The sequence below is a fragment of the Leucopleurus acutus genome (assembly GCF_964270905.1).
Source record: "Leucopleurus acutus genome assembly, chromosome: 4".
NCBI lineage: Eukaryota > Metazoa > Chordata > Mammalia > Artiodactyla > Delphinidae > Leucopleurus > Leucopleurus acutus.
Window position 1 is genome coordinate 65,159,087 of NC_139146.1, and position 22,432 is coordinate 65,181,518.

Sequence of the window (22,432 nt, forward strand, 5' to 3'; positions counted from 1 at the left end):
CTGCCACCCAAAAGTGGGTCTGGCACACGCTACATGCTCAATAAATATTTGTCGGACTTCCCTGGTGGCGCAGTGGTTAAGAATCCGCCTGCCAAGGCAGGGGACACGGGTTCGAGCCCTGGTCTGGGAAGATGCCACGTGCCACGGAGCAACTAAGCCCGTGAGCCACAACTACTGAGCCTGCGCTCTAGAGCCTGTGAGCCACAACTACTGAAGCCCACGCGCCTAGAGCCCGTGCTCCGCAACAAGAGAAGCCACCGCGATGAGAAGCCTGTGCACCGCAACGAAGAGTAGCCCCCGCTCGCCGCAACTAGAGAAAGCCCGCGTGCAGCAACAAAGACCCAATGCCGACAAAAATAAATAAATAAATAATACAATTAGTTAAAAAAAAATATTTGTCAAATGAAGACACGTGAGCTGGAGGCAGACCGAGGTACGGTGGCAAGAGTGGACCGGATCTGACGGGGAGTCCTCAACCTGGCTGGGCCCTAGGCTAGTCAATTGACCTAAGTTTCTGCATCCTTGGAGGGATAACGCCACAGACGCTGGTGAGAACTCAAGGGGGTGTACCAAGCACTGGTAGAGAGCCTGGCATCGCCACTTTTACCATAGCAAATGCATACAGCCTGGATTATGAAGCCAGAGCACCCAGGTTTGCATCCCAGATGCCCACTTAATTCCTGAGTGATGCAGCTTTCTAATCTGTAAGATGAGACAATGATAGTACTTATGTCCTAAGGAACATTGGGAGAAATAAGTAGTATGGTGCATCTAATGTGCCTAGAATGGTACATGGTAAGTGTTCAGTGTGTAAGCTATTATTGTGATTAGCTCTAAATTATCAACAAATCTGATCTAGGGTATGCCTAGTGATATAAAAATATCCATGTAGCCAGTAATGCGAGCTAGAGTCAGGTATCACGTGCCTCCAAGTGCCTCCACTGTGAAACCGGAGGGCCAGTCCTTCTGGAGGCTAATCCCTGCCTGGGGCCCAATCCAGCCTTATCAGCTTATCAGGAGCCCCACCTTCACTAGCTGGTGGGGCCTTGACACAGCCCTGCAGACAGAAGCCCACATTTAAGGGTCCTGGGACACAGGCACTGAGGAACAACCTGAGCCCTTGCTGTGTTTGCAGCCCTTCTCTCCGGACTTCCCGTTGGTCCCTGATCCACACTCTGGGCACCCGGCTGGACCAAGAGTCCTGTCCTGGAGTTGAGTCCCCTGGCAGTGCTTTGTGCTAATGTCCCCTTTAGGTGCCAGTGGGATCTAGACACCTCACTGTCATGCTGTCCCTCCGTCCCAACCCTGACTCTGAGCTAAAGACCACTGAGATGCTACAAGGACTGGCTCATCAGACGGGTCCCTCTGGACATGGAGCAAGACTGCCAAGCCTCTGGGGAGTACAATGTGGACCATTCCCTACACTCACCCAAGCAACACGGACAAGCGTAGAACTCAATACTTTGTTCAACTGTTCAAAAATTCAAAAGCTTCCACGGAAGATGATTTCTTACATGATAGGAAACGGTGGCTCTCTTACGAAGGGAGGGAGGGTAGGCGCACTTCTTAAACCTGACGCCTGACATGTCCAACTAAGGCACCTATCAAATCCCACCGGCCAAACGCCCAATCACAGCCCCTCCCGGACAGCCCGACCCGCCGCAGCAGCCCAAGGCCCGGGAGAACTGAGTCACCACACAGCATCGCTGAGAATCAGAATCTGACAGTAACCACAGAAACTTCTCCTGGTGGGACAGCAAACGTGTTGCACAAAAGGGAACTTCTTGAGCTGGAGACACCTGAATGCCAATAAAAGCTGAGTCTGTGGCAGTAACATCAGCTCACGGCCCACTCTCTCACAGCTTTAGTAAGAGCCCATGCCCGTCCAGGCCCAGCAGCGAGGCTGGCTGGAGCCAGAAGCAGCAGACGTCTTCACTCCTGGGAAACCATTGTTCCGCCCTGGAAGTGTGAGTGGTCTTTTAGTATTCCCATACAGGAGTCTTGGAAAGATTGAGAGGCAAGTCGTATGGTCCACATGGCTGATTTACACTACAGATTTATATTCTTTCTGTTGAGAAATGTTATTTGTAGAGAAAGCACAGAGTAAAACCATAATGAATACTCAAGTTCTGCACATAAAGTTGGCCATTTTATCTCGCTGGGGCGAGCAAGATGGCCATGTGAGCTCTAGAGGGGATGCTGATCCAAAGGAAGGAGCAGAGAGAGCCTGAGGTCAGGAGACAGACTGTACCCTCTGCGTTGGGGGCTGGGGACCTGGAGACCTGGGCATAGTCGGGGCCGGGACACTGGGAGGTTACAGATCCAATGTCAGCTGGTACCAAATCTATTTGCAACATGGAAAAATGCAAAACTCAAATAAACAGAGTACCATTCTTCATAACACTTAGCCAAACGCTGCTGTTTCTGAGGCGATTCAGAACTAATTTGATCCTCTTCTAAAATGCGCCCAATAGATGACCCCACTAAGAATGATGCCACGTGGGTCTTGAATAAATCCTTCCTCTAAATAGCTCAACTGCAAATACAGTTGATCCTCATTATTTGCGGATTCCGTATTTGCACATTCACCTACTCTCCGAAATTTATCTGCAACCTCCACATCAATATTTGTGGCACGTTTGTGGTCACTCGTGGACATGCAAAGACTGGCAAAAAATCTGGGTTGCATGTTCCCAGCTGAGGTTGAACAAGTCTTCTTGTTTCAGCCCTCATATTGCAAACGAGTGCCCTTTCCGTGGTCTATTTAGCACCTTTTTGTATATGTGCGTGTGCTTTTTCTTGGTGATTTCGCTGTTTAAAACGGCCTCCAAGTGTAGCACTGAAATGCTGGCTAGCGTTCTGGCGGGAGAAGGCTGTAATGTGCTTTCTGGAGGAAATCCATGTGTTCGATGAGCTTCACTCAGGCGTGGGTCAGTGCTGCTGACCGTAGGCTCAAGGCTTATGAACCAACAATATGTATTAAATCAGGTGTCTTTCAACAGAAACACACATAAAATTAGGTTATGTACTGACAGACTGACAAAAATGTGACCAGAGGCTCGCAGGAACCTAACTCTGCACCTTCCCGAGGAATACTGTTTTTCAGCGTTTGCTAATTCAGTGTTGGCAGTGCCTTTACAGAGCTCCATAGACCCACTACAATAGTGAGAACCAACCATACCTGCCCCTCCTCCTAGAGCAAGGCTGGGGGGCGCAGGGTGGTGGAGGGGGACTGGATCACTCTAGCTTTCTGGATTTGGGTATAGCCGGTGTAGGTGGGACTAGGAACCACGGAGCCCTGGGCTCTCGTCGCTGGTCTCCCGGCGGATCCCTCCTCCCCGCAGGCTCCCCCTTACCTCCCTGGTTCCCTCCCTCACATCTTTCTCATGTCACCTTCTCAGGAGGCCTTCCCAGACTATTTAAAACTGCACCCCCTCCCAGCACTGTCTAGCTCTTTTCCCTACTTTATTTTTCTCCCTGTTTTCACCTAATGTATTTTCACCTCATGTATGTATGTTCCACTTTCTGTGTTTTGCTGTTTCCCTCTCTCCCCACACTGGGACACAAACTACATGAAGGCAGGGGCTTGGTCAGCAGTCTCCTCCGCCCCTAAGCACAGAATCTGATCGCTGTGAGGGTTAAATGAGTTCAAACACATCAAGTAGGCTTTGAGCAGTATTTGGTGCCCGGTAAAGGCCATACTCCTCATCATTATTGGGACTGATGGTAGTTTTTACTGCTGGCTTTTAAGAAAGTTTTTTTTAAAACTGCATTGCTCACGAAGAAAGGAAAAATCTGCAACTTTTTACAGTGTCTGAGATGAATGTCTGAGATGAATGAACTCATAAAGTGGGAAGACCTACAAAGACCTCAATTAAAAGCACAGCTGTTGACTGAGCACCCCCCAAGGGAGCCTTCACCAGGTCCTCGCTCTTGAAGCTGACTCCCAGAAGTCTACACGGTACACACACGGCCAGAGCCTTTGCCCACTGCACAGAGACCCGGAGCACAAGGGATCTGGGGATCCCGGAACCCGACCATCTCATTTCACAAATGAGTAGACCCGAGTCCCCGAGAGCACTGCACAGAGTTGCCGCTAACAAGAATGAGTGTCTGTCTTGTGCGGGGTGCAGTGGGCAGGGAAGTCTGTCCCTACAGGGTTCCCTTAGTCACCGCCACTTACTGAGATGGTACCTGACCCACTGGAATCACTGTGTCATGCAAAGATGAAGTAAGTATGAACACTCGCTATGCCAAGACATTGATGGCAATTCAAGAAGAAAGAAGTATTTTAAGTAGTTGTTTTAAAGACTTTGCTTCAAATTAGCCATATTGAGTTTGTAGGGTAGGAACGCATGTTCACAGAGCTGAGATATTAAAAAGGAGGACATTTCCAGCAATAGACTAAAGGCTAAAAACCTACTCCCAGAGGTGACAAGGTATCTGAAGAACAGACTATCCAGGACTCCATCTGAAGACAGATTGACGAGAGGCTCCTTGTGGCCCCTCCTCACAAGCAGGAAACACACCTGTGTCTCAAGTACACTCAGGTTTTATCCTGTGTGTGTGTGTGTGTGTGTGTGGACACAAGGAAAGAAGGAGCCTTAAGGAACCCTGTAGCTCCAGAAGGCGGAAACTTCTAAGACTTCCCTGGTGGTCACACGAAATAACCATGGAGAAGGGAGGGCCCAGAGAATACTGCAAGGCAATGGATTCCCCAAATTCCAAGGGAAGTGACTGCAGATTGGATGCTGTCACAAAGCCTCGAGATGGAAGTAAGCAGTTAGTGGAGGCGAGCCTCGCTGGAGACTTACAGACAGGGGCAGAGGGCAGAGGGAGGGAGAGAGAACTTCGCATTATTCAGGGTACATAGCCTCGGGGCCAGGGCACCTCGGGTCACGGCAGCTCCTGCTGTTGCCCGAGGCTCATGACTGCTGCCTGTGGGACCACTGCAGCCCTGCCCCCTGAATGGACCTGGGGTGGAGGTCCAGGGATTCGGGCCAGAGGCTGCTGGTCCAAATTCAAGGAGAAGCCTCATTCCCAAATTCATCTCCCCTTTTCCTGGACTCTTACTGTAGATACTCAGTAGCTCACCTCTTAAGGCTTTACTATTCTTTGAATTAATGCCACCTCCCCCATTAGCCTCTGAGCCTTGTTTTCAGAGCTGAACTCAAAGCTCTGCCCTTTGCTTGACTCATGAGGCCCATCAGGGGAAGTGACTCATCCAGGGTCTCCTGGCCTGTGAGCGGCCAGTACAGGTGAGCAGTGGGGTGTCCTGATTCTCAATACCGTACCCCTCTCCCAAGAGTCACTTGAGGTCAGGGAGCCCTTGTGTGTGTTTTTCTTCTCCCACAATGCCCAGGTAAGTGCCACACACACCAGCAGCACTTAACATCTGTTGATTCATTTTTTTCTTCCAAGGAGAAGATGCAGGGTATCCTGAGAAAAATCACCAAAACTAATCAAAGTGCTATGAGTCCTGTGAATTGTAAAGAAAGGTGGAGGGAGCCTGGATTAATTTTCTCAGAGAAGAATGAGAAGCGTTATCATGAAGCAGTTGAAAAATGTGGGGAAAATGCAACCCAAAGTCATCCTTCTACCTAGGGCGTCGAGCAAGGGGTATGGGCTCTGGAAAGACAAGAAGAATCTGGAAAGCAGTAATGATGAACTTCTTAAGGAAAAGAGATACTAAAACAAGAAACCCTCTACCAAGGGGGCTGTGGACTCTTCACTCCTGGGGCAAAGCTTTCAAAGTAGGATGTTAACTGTCCCCACTGATGTTCCTGTTTCAACAGAGATGACCAGACCAGAGACACGAGATTTATTCTGTACATAGGTTACGATTCTGCATGTAAAATACCACCTCTGTGAAACTTACTTCATGACAGTACATGAGAACCTCAACCATCCCATTTTTCGAACTGCTTTGGGAAGAGTCTTTACGTCTTGAAGGAGAAGATGGTAGTTCCACTTAAGCACATGAAAGAGGACACAAAATAAAATGTATTTTTCTGTCTTGAGAATATCTTCACTTATTAACAATGTGGAGTGCCCTAGGGCTGGCGAAACCGCATTACCTTAACTCCACACAGCTTGCTCTGTGGGAACGGGGACCAGCCTCACCTAGCACACACATCACAACCCCGCCAGTACACAGTTAGCTCTGGCGCGCGCTCGCCTCTGCGGCCTTGAATCTTTCATAGAGAGAGGTCCGCAAAGAACGTTAGAGGAATGGGGAGGTTCCGTACGTAACGTGATGCCAAAATACGCTATGGGCCACTGGTGACTTTCTCAGCTTCCTGGGTCAATTGTTCCCCCCCATGTTAACTTTTAATAAGTTGAAAAAAAGATTTTTGGGAAAATGTTTTACAAATGCTACATTATTTATCAACTCATCTCGTGGACAATACGAGTACTTTAATGCTGTTAACGGCAGCAGGCCAGATTCTGCTGCAGTCCCCCACTTTTCGGCAGTCTTTGTAATCTCTGAAGTCGCTGTAAATGCTGGGGAGAAGCAGCAACTAAGGAAGGAACAATCTGGAGTCTCCTGTAAAAGGGGGGCAACTTCGATGTCAATAATATGTACATAGAACTTTGGAGTAACTCTTCTTTTCTTAAAAGCTAGTATAAAGAGCTCCTGGTGGCTGAAGCCCAAAGCTTTTCAACCAGAACTCTAGAGGCTGAGACCAGCCTGGGCTTCTACCCGGGCACGAGCGCACTAGGAAGGGAAGGCTTGCGTTACTGAACTCAAGGGCTTCACTGCTATTCCAGGTGAACCACCCAGCAATTCTGAATTGATGAAGGCTTTACATAAATTCGCCCTAACACACAGAAAAAGGGGAGAGCAATACGCTCTACGTAAAGTGAGAGATCACACGCACGCACGCACGCACAAACGGCAACGAGCCAAAAACCTGGTTCAAGGTTTGTTTCGTCTATAAGGTGAGGCACCGAACACTCAATCCCACTGACACAAAGGAAATTCCTTATTCCTAACATCACTGCCTCCGTTCCAAAAATTAGATTAAAGCTCCTCGTATAACTTACATAAGCTGGTACTATCTGCATTTTCATTAATAACCAGTGTGTTACGAGACATTTCCTATTTTATGTCTAAGGTCTAGAAAAAAGAAAGTAATGCTGCTTCACTTAAGCTATGACACATTGTAATACTGTGATCGCCAAAATGATTCCCCAACTAAATGGATTAGAGAGAGAGGGAGGGTGGCCTTAAAGATGGCATACTTGGGACTGGGCTCAGTCCCACACAGCCTCCAGCTGATGGGACCTACAGAGCAGCAAAAACACGTAAATCACCATGACTGACGGGGCTGCTGGGAACCATTACATCCGAATTTTTAAAGAAACTTTTGGAAGACCAAAACCATACATCATGTTTAGCTAGTGCTGTACAGCAAAACATTGCTATTGTATAACATCTTACTTGGTCTTCACAGTAATACTATGAGTCTCCCGGACTATGCATTAGTACCATCCCATTTTACAGATGAGAAAAGTGATGTTAACAAAATCACACAGCTCATCCCCGACAGCACTGGGCCCAGAACCCAGGGATTCCAGCTCCTACTTCACACCCTTTCCCCTTGGAACATGGCCCTGCATTAGAGACAAAGACTCTAGCTGTTTTTTCCTCTTTTGTCATTCACCGGGAGTCAAGTACTTGGGTAATCCACTAAAAGACACACACATACACACAAAACCAAAACACACACATAAAAACATATTTTATTTTTCCTCTCAATCTTTCATACAGTGGCACATCTTCAGGTGAACTTGAGCTCATGGTATAGAACTCCCACACAACAATCACACAGGGACTCAGAGAACCAAACCAAAGGCATGCTTGCAAGACCACGGGAAGGCCCACCTACACAAGAGGAAGGACAGCCCAGAGATTAAAAGCTTGGTCTCTGAAGCCAGACTGCCTGGGTTCACATCTCAGCTCGGCCATCTATCAGCTCCGAAACTGTGGGCAGGTCACGTAGGATTCTGTGCCTCAGCTTCAACTAAAAATAGGAGAAATAAAAGAACATAGCTCCTGGGGTTTGTGGGAAAGCAGGACAGTGGAAGTCCCATGGGAGTGTTTGCTACTGCCTTTTACAGAGGTGCTAGATAAGCCTGAAAGACAGAAACTGAGCTTACCGATAACGGCCCCAAACCACCTGGGTATATATGTGCCCCGTAACATACTAAATGCTCAATAACATCAGCAATCGTCACCGTATTTTATTATCAGAACACGGGCTTTAGAGTCCGCTTCACTCAGGCTCAAATTGCAGTTCGTCCATACAACTGATCTGTGATTTTAAGAAAGCGACGTGGGTTCTCTGAATCTCAATTTCCTCATCTGTAAAGTGGGATAACAACATCACCCGCCCCCTTGCAGGGCTGTTCCGAGAATCAGATGGCCCGCTGCAAGTACAGCACCCAGTAGGGTGCCCAGCACATGGCTGGAATCAGAGCAACGTTAGTTTCCTTCTCCGCCCAACCCTCTACTGTTGCCAAATGATGAAGGTCTACGCTGGATATCCATTCATTTTATTGTTTCCAGATCTCAACCAAAACAGGGCCGACATGTATTAGAATATCTGAAGAAGGAGAGATGAGTTTCATATAGTATTTTAGTTGCTAAGTGACACTGGCCTATAGCATTAGGTGGAGAGGGAAAACTGACATTTTCTATAAAATAGGTTGCTATAGATCTCATCTGAACTCACAGCTCTGAAAAAAATCACGGCTCTCAGGAGAAGGGCTTTTTGAGAAATCATATATTCTTGCTTCTAGGGTCCATGTGTCATTTACATGGGCCAACGTTCCAGCTTCAGTAGAGACAGGGGTCACTTGCTGGTCAAACCTACCACTGGGAATGTGGCTGGAGCAGAAAAGTGGGCCCTGGGTGTGGACCTGTGTCCCCTTCCTGAGCAGCAGGTATGCTGAGAGAATGAGAGACTGTAAGGGAATCCAAAGAGACACATTTTTGCTCTGTGCCCACAGGAGGTGAATTGCAGTGTTGTCTGGCTGGAGATGTGCGGTAAGAATGTGCTGGTTCGGGCTTCCCTGGTGGTGCAGTGGTTAAGAATCCACCTGCCGAGGCAGGGGACACGGGGTCGAGCCCTGGTCCAGGAAAATCCCACATGCTGTGGAGCAACTAAGCCCGTGCACCACAACTACTGAGCCTACACTCTAGAGCCCGTGAGCCACAACTACTGAGCCCTTGTGCCAGAGTTACTGAAGCCTGCGTGCCTAGAGCCCATGCTCTGCAACAGGAGAAGCCACCGCAGTGGAGTAGCCCCTGCTCACTGCAACTAGAGAAAGCCTGTGCACAGCAACGAAGACTCAACACAGCCAAAAACAAATAAATAAAATAAATTAAAAAAAAAAAAAGAATGTGTTGGTTCATCAGTTAAGCACAGTCTTAATGAAGTGATTTTTAGTCTGAGGATCTTTTAAGGTCAATTGAGTTATTTCTAAATTAATTTTTAAAAACTGAGATATAATTGATATAAACATTTGTGTAAGTTTAAGGTGTACAATGTGCTGGTTTGATACATTTATGTATTTCAGTAAGACCACCACCACGGCATTCGTTAACACCTCTATCATGTCTCATTTTTATCATTTCTTTTCTGTGGTGGGAACAATCAAGATCTAGTCTCTTAGCAACTCTGAAGTTTTCAATACAGTATCGTTGACTATAATCACTACACTGTGCATTGAATCCCCGGGACTTACTTATCTACTAGTTGTAGGTGTGTCCCCTTAAACGACATCTCCCCAGTTCCCCTGTTCCCGGCCCCTGGTAACCTTCTACTCTGCTTCTAAGAGTTCGGCTTCTTTAGATTCCACTTATAAGAGACATCATACAGTATTTGTCTTCCTCTGTCTGACTTATCTCACTTAGTATAACACCCTCAAGGTCTATTCGTGTCCAAAGCTTGTCACAAACAGCAAGCTTTCTTTCTTGTGGCTGAATAATATTCCACTGCATATACATACGACATCTCCTTTATCCATCCGTCTGTTAATAAACACTTAGGCTGCCAATTTCAATTATTTATGGACTATGCTCAGTGACCTGATCTCAAATGTCTCCTTCAACAGGAAGCAACTGAAATTCCACATACAGACTCAAATCGCCTCTTTCTCAAGTCCAGTAACATTGTAACTGTCACTCTTAAATGGGATTACCATTTTTCTCTGCTGTATTACTTTCTTCTGCTCCTCTCCTCGGTCTGATTGATATCTCACCTTGCGTGCAACTGTTGTTGAATAAATATATGTAGAATGAGTGGATGGATGGCTTGGTTACAGACAACTGTTGAGAGCTGTCGCACTTCCTGTCAATTTAGAGACTGAAAATATGCAAACCTGACTATTAAAACCATTTCCTTAGAAGCACCAGAGCCCGGAGCAGACGAAGAACTCAGGCTCTGATCATTGTGGCTTCACACTTCAATAAGATTTTAAACAGGAGGCATAGGCATGAGGGGACAGTGTGGCTTAGCTAAAATGGCTCAGTGTCTGAATTATTCTAATAGTCCTGTAGGAGGAACCATCATTTCTCTATCAATTTCATTAACTGCAAATAAATAAGAAATGTTCACGGTACTGCCTCAGTACTGGCACCGGCATTAAGTTCTCAGGCAACAGCCCCGAGAAGAGGAGGCCTGGTATGTGTTGTCAAGTTTCTGGGCAGCCTCGGAATGCCAGCTTCGGGACACCGTCAGGGCTCGACCAACTGGCTCTTCCTAGAGGACCCAGCCCTGCTCGATGAAGGTACCACTGCTGCTGCTTCTACCTGAGGCTGTCCAGCTCTGAGAATACCCACGGCCCAGAATTCTCTGGCAGGATCTCACGGGGCCAGGTTGACACATCTGCTGCCCCTGCACTCTCAGGATGCCCACCTCCACCCCTGCTGCTGGGGGCCGCCCATCACCTCACCTGTTTCCTGCTTCCTTCCTTCAAGGGAAGAAGGAAGTCTGCCTCTCCTTAATTAGCCATCTAGGCATCTGCCCACCAGAGGGCGCAGCTGCGGACAGGTGGATAACAACGCAGCTCGTTTCAACAGTGCCTTTCAAAACCCGGGGGCTCGCGTGGCTGCCAACTCCTCAACTGCTCATTCAGGCAAGCGTAGTGACCAGAAGTTCATAAGGGAAAGGGAGCCGTGGCTCTGCCAGAAACACGGCATTATGCATGGTCATGTTGGCAAATAAACGGAGGAAAACAGTTTTAGAAACACAAAAGCTGGCCTCTGGGCCCGGAGACAAAAATGAGTATCGAAGGCCAATGGCTCAGTGTCCAAGAGACAGTGGGTGTCGCCGTGCTCAGTGGAAAAACCGCGCTGGACCAGGGTCAGGAGCCTGGCTCTTCCCAGACGAGCTGTACACTCTTGGGCAGATAACTCTGCCTCTCTGTGCTCCTTCCACCTCTCCTAAGGCTTGACTGAGATGGTCCTTATTTTCCCTTTGTGAATGTCAACCTGAAAGCCGTTCACGAGAGGATGAAATCTCATTCTGCCAGGACTTGGTATGTTCGTCACTGGCTCCGTGCCTTGGTTTCTTGATTCAACTGTGTTGACAGTTATGCCCCTCACTAAGGGCGGTTTCGCTGAATAACTAAAATGTGAGAATAACATCTGTCACAGACTGTAGGTCCCAAAGATGGCAGGAATAAAGCACCCTCTCCCCTGCATCCTACATGCTCTCTGCAGCATGACCCTGACACTCTCCCTCAAGAGGTAGAGTCTGTGTCTCCACCTTGGGTCTGGGCTGTGACTGCTCTGATCAACAGGACAGGGTGGAAGGGATGGGATGCCATCTCCTGAAACAGCCTTGTCTCACCTGGTGGCTTCAGGAAGCTTCCTGCTTCTTGGAAGCCAGACACCATGTGAGAAGTACACCTGCCTACCCAGATACCACCACTGTGAGAACTCCAAGCCACATGGAGAGGCCCTGGAGGATGAGATGCCACATGAAGAGAGACAGTGGCCAAGGAACACTGAGCCACCGAGCACGTGAGTGAAGAAGCCATCTTGGAAGTAGATTCTCCAGCCCCACCTGCCCCCAGATGCCCCCATGTGGATCAAAAAGGAACTGCGCCACTGAGCCCTTCCCAAATTCCTGAACCCACCAAATTTATTTCAGGAGCAAAATCAATGGTTGCTTTAAGCTACCAAGTTTGGGCATAGCTTGTAACATGCGTACACATTAACAGACGACAGAAACAATGTTATCTGCAGTATTGGACAAATATGGGTGTGCCTCATCTTAATAGATCTGTTCCTAAAAGCATTTGCTGAAAATGAACACAAAATTACATATAAAATTATTTTTTAATCTTGAGCACTTACATTTACATTTTGGGAGAGAATCACTAAATCCCGCTGCAGTGCAAGTACACTCATTAGTTTAGGCATCATCTCCTTCTGGAAAACCATATGCCACCCCTTACTCCCAGCCAGGATAGATGTCCCCAGCTCAGCATCCATGACATGATAGCTCAGCACTTAGCACAATGCACTGAATTTCCCTGTTTGTTGTCTGCCCCGTGAAGGCAGGGGACATTTCCGTTCCTCCTTGTAAGAGAAGAGTCATAACGTCTAATGCATAAAGTATGATAGAGGTGGTTCTAAGCACTTGACATAGATCTTATGTTTATATCAATTCACTTAATGTTTACTATAGCCTTGTGGGATAGGTACTATTATTATGCCCACTCTCTAGATGAGGAAACTGAGGTACAGAGAGGCTAAGTAACTTGCCCAAGGTCACCCAGCTAAGTAAGTAGCAGAGGCTGGCTTTGAATCAAGGCAGTCGGGGCCCAGAGTCCATGCTCTTAGCCACTGTAACGCACAGCTTTCCTTTAACATTAAGCATTCAATAAATGTTTTTGACTCAATTAATGAATCAACAACAGAAATCAAACCCAAACTTCTCATACAGATCAGGATTTCTGAAAGAAAATAACCCGTGCCACATGAACAAAAATCAATTCTAAGAACTACATGCAAACATAAAAATCCCACACAAATGCTAAGTACTGATAACGAATTTGCTACATAGACCAGAAATAAATCTGAATGAGAAAAGATACTCCCTACCCCTTCCTGTTTTATCTATTAGTGCTAATCTAGTCAGTAGCCACTAATATAATTATTTCAGGAAAATCTATGCGAATAGGAACCAAGGGAGGGCACAGATAAATAAAGCTTACAGATGAATATTAGAATCTCATGTTCATTCACCGTTCACTTCAGGACGTTCCTCTGTCAAACCTACTGACCAGCTGATGTGTATCACCTCTTTCTCTTTTCTCTCCATCTGGGGCAGGTTATAACAAAAGAGGACAGAGACAGGCAAAGCTTTCACGAAAACCAATGCCTGGGAAAGACATCCCAGAGCAGCTGGGAACTGGCTGCAAATGGCCATGACAGAACTGGGAGGTACTGTGTAGGAAGACTGTAGAGGATACACAGAAATGACACCTTATTTATCTGGTTTCAAACTTCTTACTGTTGCTGCTTGACGTGTTGTGTATAGGCCGGCAGCATAAGCAGCGCCCGAGAGCTTAGCAGAACTGCAGTACCTTGTCCGGCCCCAGAACAACTGAATCTGGATCTGTCAATGTGGGCATTGGAAAGTCTGAAGGCACTGCCAAAGGCCGGACCATCTGGGAGCGCTGGAAAGGAAGGGGGAGTCTGTCCTCAAGCAATGACTCTCCAGTCCCCCCCACCCTGCCTACCTCTGACATCCCTGCTACCTCCACCTCAGACACCCAGCGACCATAAAGCTTAGGGAAACGATCCCTGGGAGTGGGTGGGCACGACGCTCCCTTAGACCTTGGAGTCAAATACAACTAGGTTTGAGTCCCAGTTCCACCAGTTACTGGCTGTGTGATAAAATGAATCATTTACCCTGTTCAAAGCACCAGCTTCTTATCTGTAATATGGAGGAAACAACCACGGTACCTTGCGTTTGCAGGAAAATTGCATGTAGGTGCCTAGCATAGTGCAGGGCGCGGGCAGAGCGTGTGTTCAGAAAAGGGAGCCCGCTCCCTCTCTCCAGCCCTGGGCTCAAACTACTCTTTCTTTCCTTCTCCAGATCTGGAGATAGACCAGACTGAACTATTTAATCTCCAGACGTCATAGATCAGGACTGCTCACTTCATTTCAGATCTGAAAATTTCTCAGAACCAGAAGTGACTTCTGAGACGATAACACATTCATCTTACAGCCAAGGAAGCTGAAACCCAGAGAATTTAATGCTTGGGAAAAAATAATCCTCCTTACCCAGTTCCCTTGTTGTGGATACCGAAGAACAGTGTTCTGAAAGCAGTTCTAATTACTTCTCCTCACAAATATCCTGAAAATGATTTGTTACACACTCTTGACTCCTGGTCAGAGGCCCAGGAGACCCACCTTTGAATGCCATCTCCACCACTAATTGTGGGACCCTAGGAAAGTTATGCACACAAATTTTCTGGGATTCACTTTTTCACCTGTAAAGGAGGACCATTCGATCACCTTTAATGTCACTTCTAGCTTTAAGCAATTCAATGATTTCAAATGAAATGCTGATTTCTTTAGGGACGTAATTTTAATACTGTCCACAAGATGGCAGAACACTTCTTTTACAGAAGTCTGAGCATAGCGAACACAAAGGAGAGGAAAGCACTCTAAGGTATTCGTACATATTTTTCAAAGCATTCAGTTTTCTACAATTTAATTAAAATTGGCTTTTATTTTAGGGTTAATCATTCTAGTCAAGCATTTGGCCAGCAATAAGCCACATGCCATGAGAAAAGGAACGTTTTAAAGGGCTAAATTAGGGTTCTAACGGAGTAGGATGAGCCCAGGGGACACAGAGCAGAATCGTGGGGATTCAGAAGTGCAAGCTACCTGGCCGCTCAGACATGACTAGAAATTGCCTTCTTGATAAATGAGGCACAAGAGGCAACTATCTACAAAAAGCTTGTACACGCAGACATTTAAAAACATTTCACATAGAGCAGTGACGCAAAATAGAGAGAGAAAAAAATAATTAGAAAAACATCTTTAAGATTACAATAACAAAGTTTTGAATTTAAAAATGCAGAGGGACTAAACACCACGTACTGTCCTGAGTTAGATCCTGGAACTGAAAAAGGACCTAGAAGAACGACTGGTAAAATCAGAATAAAGCGTTTAGTCAATAGTTTCGTATCCCTATTCATTTTTAGGTTTGACAAGTGTACTATGGTTATGTAAGATAGGACCTTGGGGGAAGCTGGGTGATAGGTATACAGGAACTCTCTGTACTATCTTTGTCACTTTTCTGTAAATCCAAAATTATTCCAAAATAAAATTTTTATTTAAAAAATGCACAGAAAAATAAGGGCAAAAGACAGCCAAGAAAGGACAGAAACACGGAGTTTCATAATAAACATAGGGTTTTGTACCTACCGAAACAAATGTCCTATGTTGATGATAATTTAAGAGGGGGGAGTTTTAAAGTAGGAGGTAGTAGCTCACATGCAATAAAATAAGGTAAATAAGTAAAAATGACAAAGCCTAAAGAATAATGGGCAGTGGATAAAGGTGTCTTCTAGGGTATTACAGATGGAATTATATGCCGCCGTAGCCTTTTCTGAAAAGCAGTTTTGCGATAAATGACAGAAGCCATAAGTTCATAGCCTTTGACACGGTAATACCGTTTTAGCAACCTGTACCAAAGCAATGATTTAAAAGAAAAAAAGCCACCTATTTTTATGAAGTTGTAACTCTGCCCTGTAGTACTGGAAATTGTTCCTATGGCCACTGGGTGCCTAGACAGATTATGGTGCTATTAATTAAATGGAATATTATAATGGAATTAAGAATGATAAATCTGAGAATTGTGGAAAGGAATACGTGAAGTAGTTTTTTAAGAGCTCAGTACATGCAATGTAGTATCCTAGATTAGGTCCTGAAAAGGATATTAGTGGAAAAAATGGAAAATGTGAATGAATAAAGCCTATTTTAGTTAATAAGACAGTATCAATATTAATTTTTTAGTTTGGATAATTGTCCGTGATTATGAAGATGTTACTATTAGGGAAATGTATATGGGAACTCAATATCTTTGGGACTTTTCTGTAAATCTACAATTATTTTAAAATAAAAGTTAAAGAGCTCAGAATTATATAAAAACTCATGCACATACTGCAATCAACTAAAAAAATATTTACTGTATATAAAGTTAGGTAGGCTCATAAAACACTGTCAGAGTTATAAAAATACTTTGCCTTTGCAGGAGTAGGGTGGCATGGGGGGAAGGGTTCATTCATGTTGCTACTTAGGTGTTTCACTGAACAACTGATTATCAAGATGCTCTGACTCAGAGTGGCTGGGGAGAATTCTGAAGGATTCATATCCTGATAGTCTAAAAATGACTTTTATTTTTCCAGCATCTAAGTTTCATTGAGGGAGTAAGGAAGACATTTTCTATAATAATCGTTTGAGTAATCATTCCTCGGGGACTATATTTAGAATTCCATCTACATGAGATTAAATATTTTTGTTTCCTAAAGAAAGGATACCTTCTGCTTCTTCGTGGGGCACTCAGTTCCTGAGTCCTTGGCAAATTGAAAGAATGGAAAGGGTTAACTAAAGATACCCTTTAGATATCTTTAGATCTATCGAAAGCTTGAACATCTGGGAACCTAGATCTTGCCACTTCTGCCTGCTTAGGTGCCCCAGGCAGCATTAAACAGGCGAGGAGTGACTAAGGGGGCAGATGGGGGAGGCCAGAAGGTGGTGGCGATGGGGAATACCTCCAAAGTGGCCTCATCAAAGTCAGCTCCAAACCAATGGACTTGTTCCAAATTTGTAAAAAACAATTTCATTTAGTGCTGTTGGAAACAGCATTGAAGGATCACCTTAGCCTTCCCTGCAGGCTTTCCCTTGGCCCACTTCCATCAGGAGGTGGAGAGACTTGCCTCCAGAGAAGGACAGCAAGACTCAATTTCCCCCAAAGGGACGCCATCTGTGTGGGGTACCTCAAGTGGGCAGCTCGGCCAATCGCCAGACACACAGATGAGCTCCACTCCAGCCCCCGCTTCCTCCTGTTCTGGCCCAACTTTTATCGTAAGCCTGGTTGAACTTACACCACTGAGGGATGGTCTGAACAAACCTGCAGCCCATCCATTCCACTTCTAGAGTCTAGGGTTCATCTCTGCCTCAAGTCAGATCGGGAAGCTGGTCCATGCTGTCATAATCCTCCACCAATTTACTTGAAATGGGTTTATCCTTTGCTTCCAATGAGCAAAATCCAAACTTGTATGTGTCTTTACATAAATCTGGAGTATTGTTAAGCACACTGATCACATTGATCAATGGTGGCCCCTGAATGCAGCTCCAAGGGAGACTTTTCTTTGGACAGTCTAGTGAGCCTGGGCTCTGGAGCCAAATGGCCTGGATTCAAATCCTGACTCTACTAGTTAAGTAGCTGTTCAACCTTCTATGCCTCATTTTCCTCATCTGCAATAATGACAGTCAGCCCCTTGAACTTCTGTGAGGATGAGAGTCAACAGCAACGAAGTCTTTAGGACTAAGCCAGGCAAAAAGTTAGCACTCAATAAATATTCATTATTACAAATATTTTATGACAGAGCACTAGAAAAACCATTATATTCCATAAGGAACTGAGATGCTTTTCCCTCATGCACAGTGTGATTCATAGAAAGCAGGGTTCTGAGACCCTTTTCCCCTCCCAACAGACTTAGGGTCCTCAAGAGTGACAGTGACCTTCTATAGCACGGGGCACCTTCAGAATCTCAGGTGGGATGGGGGCAGTTAGAAGCACGTGTAGTTTGCAGAGGTTGTTTCAAGATTCTGAGATGCCCTTACAGGAATTCATGCCATTTACCATAAAAGTCCTCAGTAGAAATAATCACCTGGAGGTACAAAAATGGACCCAAAGGTCACTTTTCTTAACTATGCCAAGTCCTATGCTCTGAAAAAAAGTCCTACGCTTTTTCCTTCTACGCAGTCTGATCTGTCCCAGTACAGACAGATGCACTGATTCTTCCCTTATGTTTTCTGTGGCTTGTAAGTGCTTTCATAAGTCTCCTCAGATCTTTTATAGAACAAGGAAGGATAAAAAATAAATAACACAATACACATGCTCTTTTGTTTAGAACTAAGTGCAACTTTAGTTACTTCTAAGAAAGCTGAGCCTCCTTATTAACATAAACAAATTCCTAATAGGTGCTCGAATAGACACGTTGGGAACAGAACAGTGTTAGATCAAGAGTTCAGTAAGCAATACCACTGAGGGGGAAAAAGAGAAAGCACCGTCTTAGGTAATAGCTCAATTACCTCCAATTCCCGCTACCCATTCAATCTCCGTTCCATGCATCACCCTTCCGGCCCACTCTTGTCAATTTCACACCCAGCTTTACAGACATCACTGGCCCAGCCCTTCCGGGTGGAGAAAAATATTGCTGCTGCTCGCCCTTCCTCCTCCAGTCTTTGCTGATAGCCCTTATAAAACACTTGGTAGCAAAGCAAACTATTCACAGCCTGCCTTCCTGTTTTACTAGGTCCCTTCCCTTCCTTGCCATAAGATTTATCTTTAAAGGCCAGGGTGTCAGAGGCCAACCAAGAACTTGTTCAGAACACCGCTGGCTCTGGAGCAGCCTTAACCTGATCAGGCTGTGCTTAGAAGGAAGCTGAGCAAACTAGGAGCAACAGAGAAGCCCTGGGATTCTTACAGAACCAACGGCAATGTGGCAGCTTCCGGCCAGGGAGCCAAGGTTTTGAACCTGCACGGTGTTCCCCACTGAACTACTGCTACAGGAACCTATCTGCTGTTTTATTCGTAGACACAGATCTACTTTGGGATTCAGAAAAATATCTAGGTTCAGCTACATAATTTGCAAATGAAAATGAAATATACAAAATGAAAACACATGGCCCCATGTTCAAAAAGCAGGGGGGGAAAAGCTGTAAAAAGTATTAAGACATGAAGCTTTATCCTTTCTTCTGCATTCTCTCTCTCAACTCCTAACGGTGTTTTTTGCTTGTCATTTAATGTCACCCTCTCTCGGGCACGGGGATACTTACAGGGTGAGTGCAGACCATCACAGGCTGCCCACCGCTACAGACCATCAGCTGCTAGGCCGACGCACCACGTCCTGGCCAGGGGTGGGGAAACTGAGCCAAGAATCCCCCTTTCCCGTGGACTCACCACCCCAGCCCACAGCAAATGGATGACCCTCTGTTTGCAACACCTGTGCCGGGACACGCTAGGTACCTGGATTGGGAGTGGGCGGGGCCTCACTGAGTCACCCGCGAACTCACTGCTGTGCTGTCCGCCTGAGCTGGGCAGGCCACTACTTTGTCCCCTCCTGGGACACCGTGGAGTTTGTGTACCCGGCATCAACTCTCCCCAGGCTCACACCTAGCTCCCTACAGGGGTGGAAGGCAACAGTAACTGCTGGGTGGGGGGCAGGGATGGGGAGGGTGGCAGGGCCTGAGGTGCCAAGCAGCAGGGGAACGGGCAGCTGAGAAACACTGCGCAGGTAGGGAGGTGGCAGGACTGTGCGTAAGCTGAGGCTCCAACCCCCCGGGGCACACTCCGCTGCCCCGCTGCACTTCATCTACAGAGCACAGAGTCAAAGATAAAAGTATGCAGAACGTCAAGAGAGCAACTGCATAGAAAAACACGGGGCCCTGATTCTCCGCGCAGGGCCCCGTGCAACTGTACAGGTCGCATACCCGTCAGCTGGTCCTGCTGGTTCCCCACCATGAAACAGGCCTGTGTTTAGGTCAGGAATGAGGAGGAACTTTCGCTTTGCACAGGTGCGAGGCTGCCCTGGAGGAGGTGGGTGTGAGGGGTCTGTGGCACCTGTTCACCGCCCCTCCCATGGCACTGCAAGGCAGAGCCTGGCTCATCTTCAAAGGCTTCTGAAGCCCACCTGTTCGAACGATAATTTTAACTTATTGCGATGCACAAAGAACTGATGTAGTGAGATACAAACAGAGTCGTGATGATTACAGAAATCCTCCCAAACCTCACTTGGCCGAGGGGTTTACTTTAATTGTTGGGGAGATTAGGAAAGAGAGAGGACTGAGGACTAATTCCTTATTAAGTGGCTCTGGGTTGATGGTTTGTAAAAAACTGGGCCGTTATCCAAAGTCATTATTTTGATGCAAGAATATTAACCCGGTCGCTGAAAGCACTTTCTTACAAACCTTAGCTTCTGGGTCACTGTTGATACTACAAGAATCATCATCATCAGCATGTGGGGCATTTCTAGAAAGAAAAACAGAAAATTGGACTTAGAATTCTATTGCAATCTCTAGCTGCACAAAGCCACTCATTACGGCAGGTGCTCTGAACGCCCTACCTGAGTTTCAAGGATGCATAGCGCAGTGTTGCTCCTTCAAACTCTTTTAAACTGGGGTCCGGGTTGACTGTGGCTGCATGCAAATCCTAGAGGAAAAGAGATCCCTGTTAATGTAGAAAGGGGAATGACCCATTACATGGCCTCAAATATCAAAGGGGAGAGAAGTCCTCCCAGCACGAGGCAGAGAGTGTATGTGAGCTTAGGCAGAAAAAGGCATGCATGGGCTGCTGATGCCGGTTTGGTGCAAGTGCCGCTTCTTACAAGACAACAGGAACCTGGGGCAATCAGCCTGAAGTCATTCACAATGGGAGACATCAAAAAAGGTGACACGTGTGAGTCCCACAGCCCTAGCCAGAAGCCCCATCACTCCGTCCCTGCAGAATGCATGATATTCACAAAGAAGATGCAGCCACAGCCATGCAAAAAGGACAAAATATTAAATGAGCTAAAATCTGACAATATACTTGCCTTCCAAATGTCACTATTAATCTTTCCCCCATTCAGAACAGCAAAATCACTCCATGGCTGTTTCTAGACATATAATTATTCACAAGGAAAAAGCACATTGATTTAAAAAAAAGAAAGAAAGAAAAAGAAAATAATAAAGGATAGAAAAGGAAAGGAAAAAAAAAGAAAACACACACACACACACACACACACACAAGACACTGTTGTTAGCATTGATATTCACAGGATGGGTTAGGGAACAAATTCACTCTAACGGCAGCATGTGAGCTCGCTCTCCCTTGATCTAGATCAACACCTGAGGCCTAGGGCAGGAGGAAAGAGAGGGCGCTTTAATTACTTACCAAAACAAATGGCCGAACGTTATTACCAGACATTGAAGGTATCGATACTTTCTAAATGTGGTCTTAAAAGCACACACTATGCATCAAAGTATTAAATGCCCAGCGTACCTAATTTCACAGGCACCTTTTTGTCTTCTATTAACCAAACAGAACTGTTTTCTTGAGGTGGAGGTGGAATTAGGGATGATGCTTGTCAATGTGCTGGATGGAAACGGGAATGTCCACGGCTAAGGGCATAAAAAAGCTGGGGGCCAAATTATTTTCACTTAAAAGAAAATAATGGCAATGATGGAGGGCAAAGAACCCAGCCTGACCTCATCTTGCTGAGATTTAATCTAATAAAAAATAGCTCTAGACAATCTAATGTAAATTCCTCTTGTTCATAAAAAACTCTACTTCCTTGCCACCCAAGCCTCTTCACAAATGAATATTCGATCACGAAATGCTTTTCTAAACATAGTTATAGAACAAAGTGCAAAGCCTTGCCTTGCTGGGCAACCTCTGACGATAGACCTTCGAATCTAAACAACTCCTTCCTCTATTCACCTCGGACAACAACGGAAACGTTTGTTTTCTTTCTACTATATTGACTGAATATTCAAATATTTTTCACGTGACATTTGGGGAAATAAATGATACTAATAAGACACCCATAAAGTTCATCCTTATGAACTTGTTCCACTTGTCAGGAAAATCTCTTTTCTTGAATAATAAATCAATAAGAGAAACTTTTCCACTAAGTAACTTTACAACTAAAGTTCTTTGAAAATGAGACAGTAGTACTGACCCATAACTTCCGCACACAATACAATTTTTAAAGCCACTCAAAGCAAGAAGCAGTGAAGATCAAATGTCCCAGGTGTTGAAAAAATGCATTTATTTGGCTCTGAAGGGCTCTCTGAGGGCATGGTCATTGCAAATCTGGATCCATTATCACTTCTACACAGTTGGTGTCATTGTTGCTTTCTTTGCTGGACTAGGCACCCAACCTGCAGTTTTTCAAACTAAAACAGAACTTGGACCACTGCTGCTTATGTATTTTTTAAAAATAATCTCTTTTACTGAGCACAGAGCAGGAATGCTGTCCAGCCCCTCACCTCTTTCCTCACTCCATCCCCAAAAGCAGTGTTCAGCTTTTACTGAGGAGAAAATATTACAGGAAAATCTTAACCTGTCAGCTGTGGTGACCTATGAACCCCCTGAAATGGATGTGGGATTTTGTGCAAGTGCATTTT

At 45.7% G+C, this 22,432-nt stretch overlaps 1 protein-coding gene across 1 annotated transcript in view; it reads right to left on the bottom strand.

Annotated features, from left to right (window-relative positions):
- The window catches only part of APBB2 (amyloid beta precursor protein binding family B member 2), a 345,736-nt gene that overhangs the window by 89,663 nt on the left and 233,641 nt on the right, over positions 1 to 22,432 (bottom strand). Inside the window, exons 9-11 of the mRNA XM_082838844.1 lie at positions 20,857 to 20,919; positions 20,389 to 20,474; positions 20,234 to 20,294 (exon numbers count right to left, since the gene is read on the bottom strand). Of these exons, the coding sequence (XP_082694970.1) occupies positions 20,234 to 20,294; positions 20,389 to 20,474; positions 20,857 to 20,919 (210 nt within the window). The remainder of the gene's footprint in view (positions 1 to 20,233; positions 20,295 to 20,388; positions 20,475 to 20,856; positions 20,920 to 22,432) is intronic.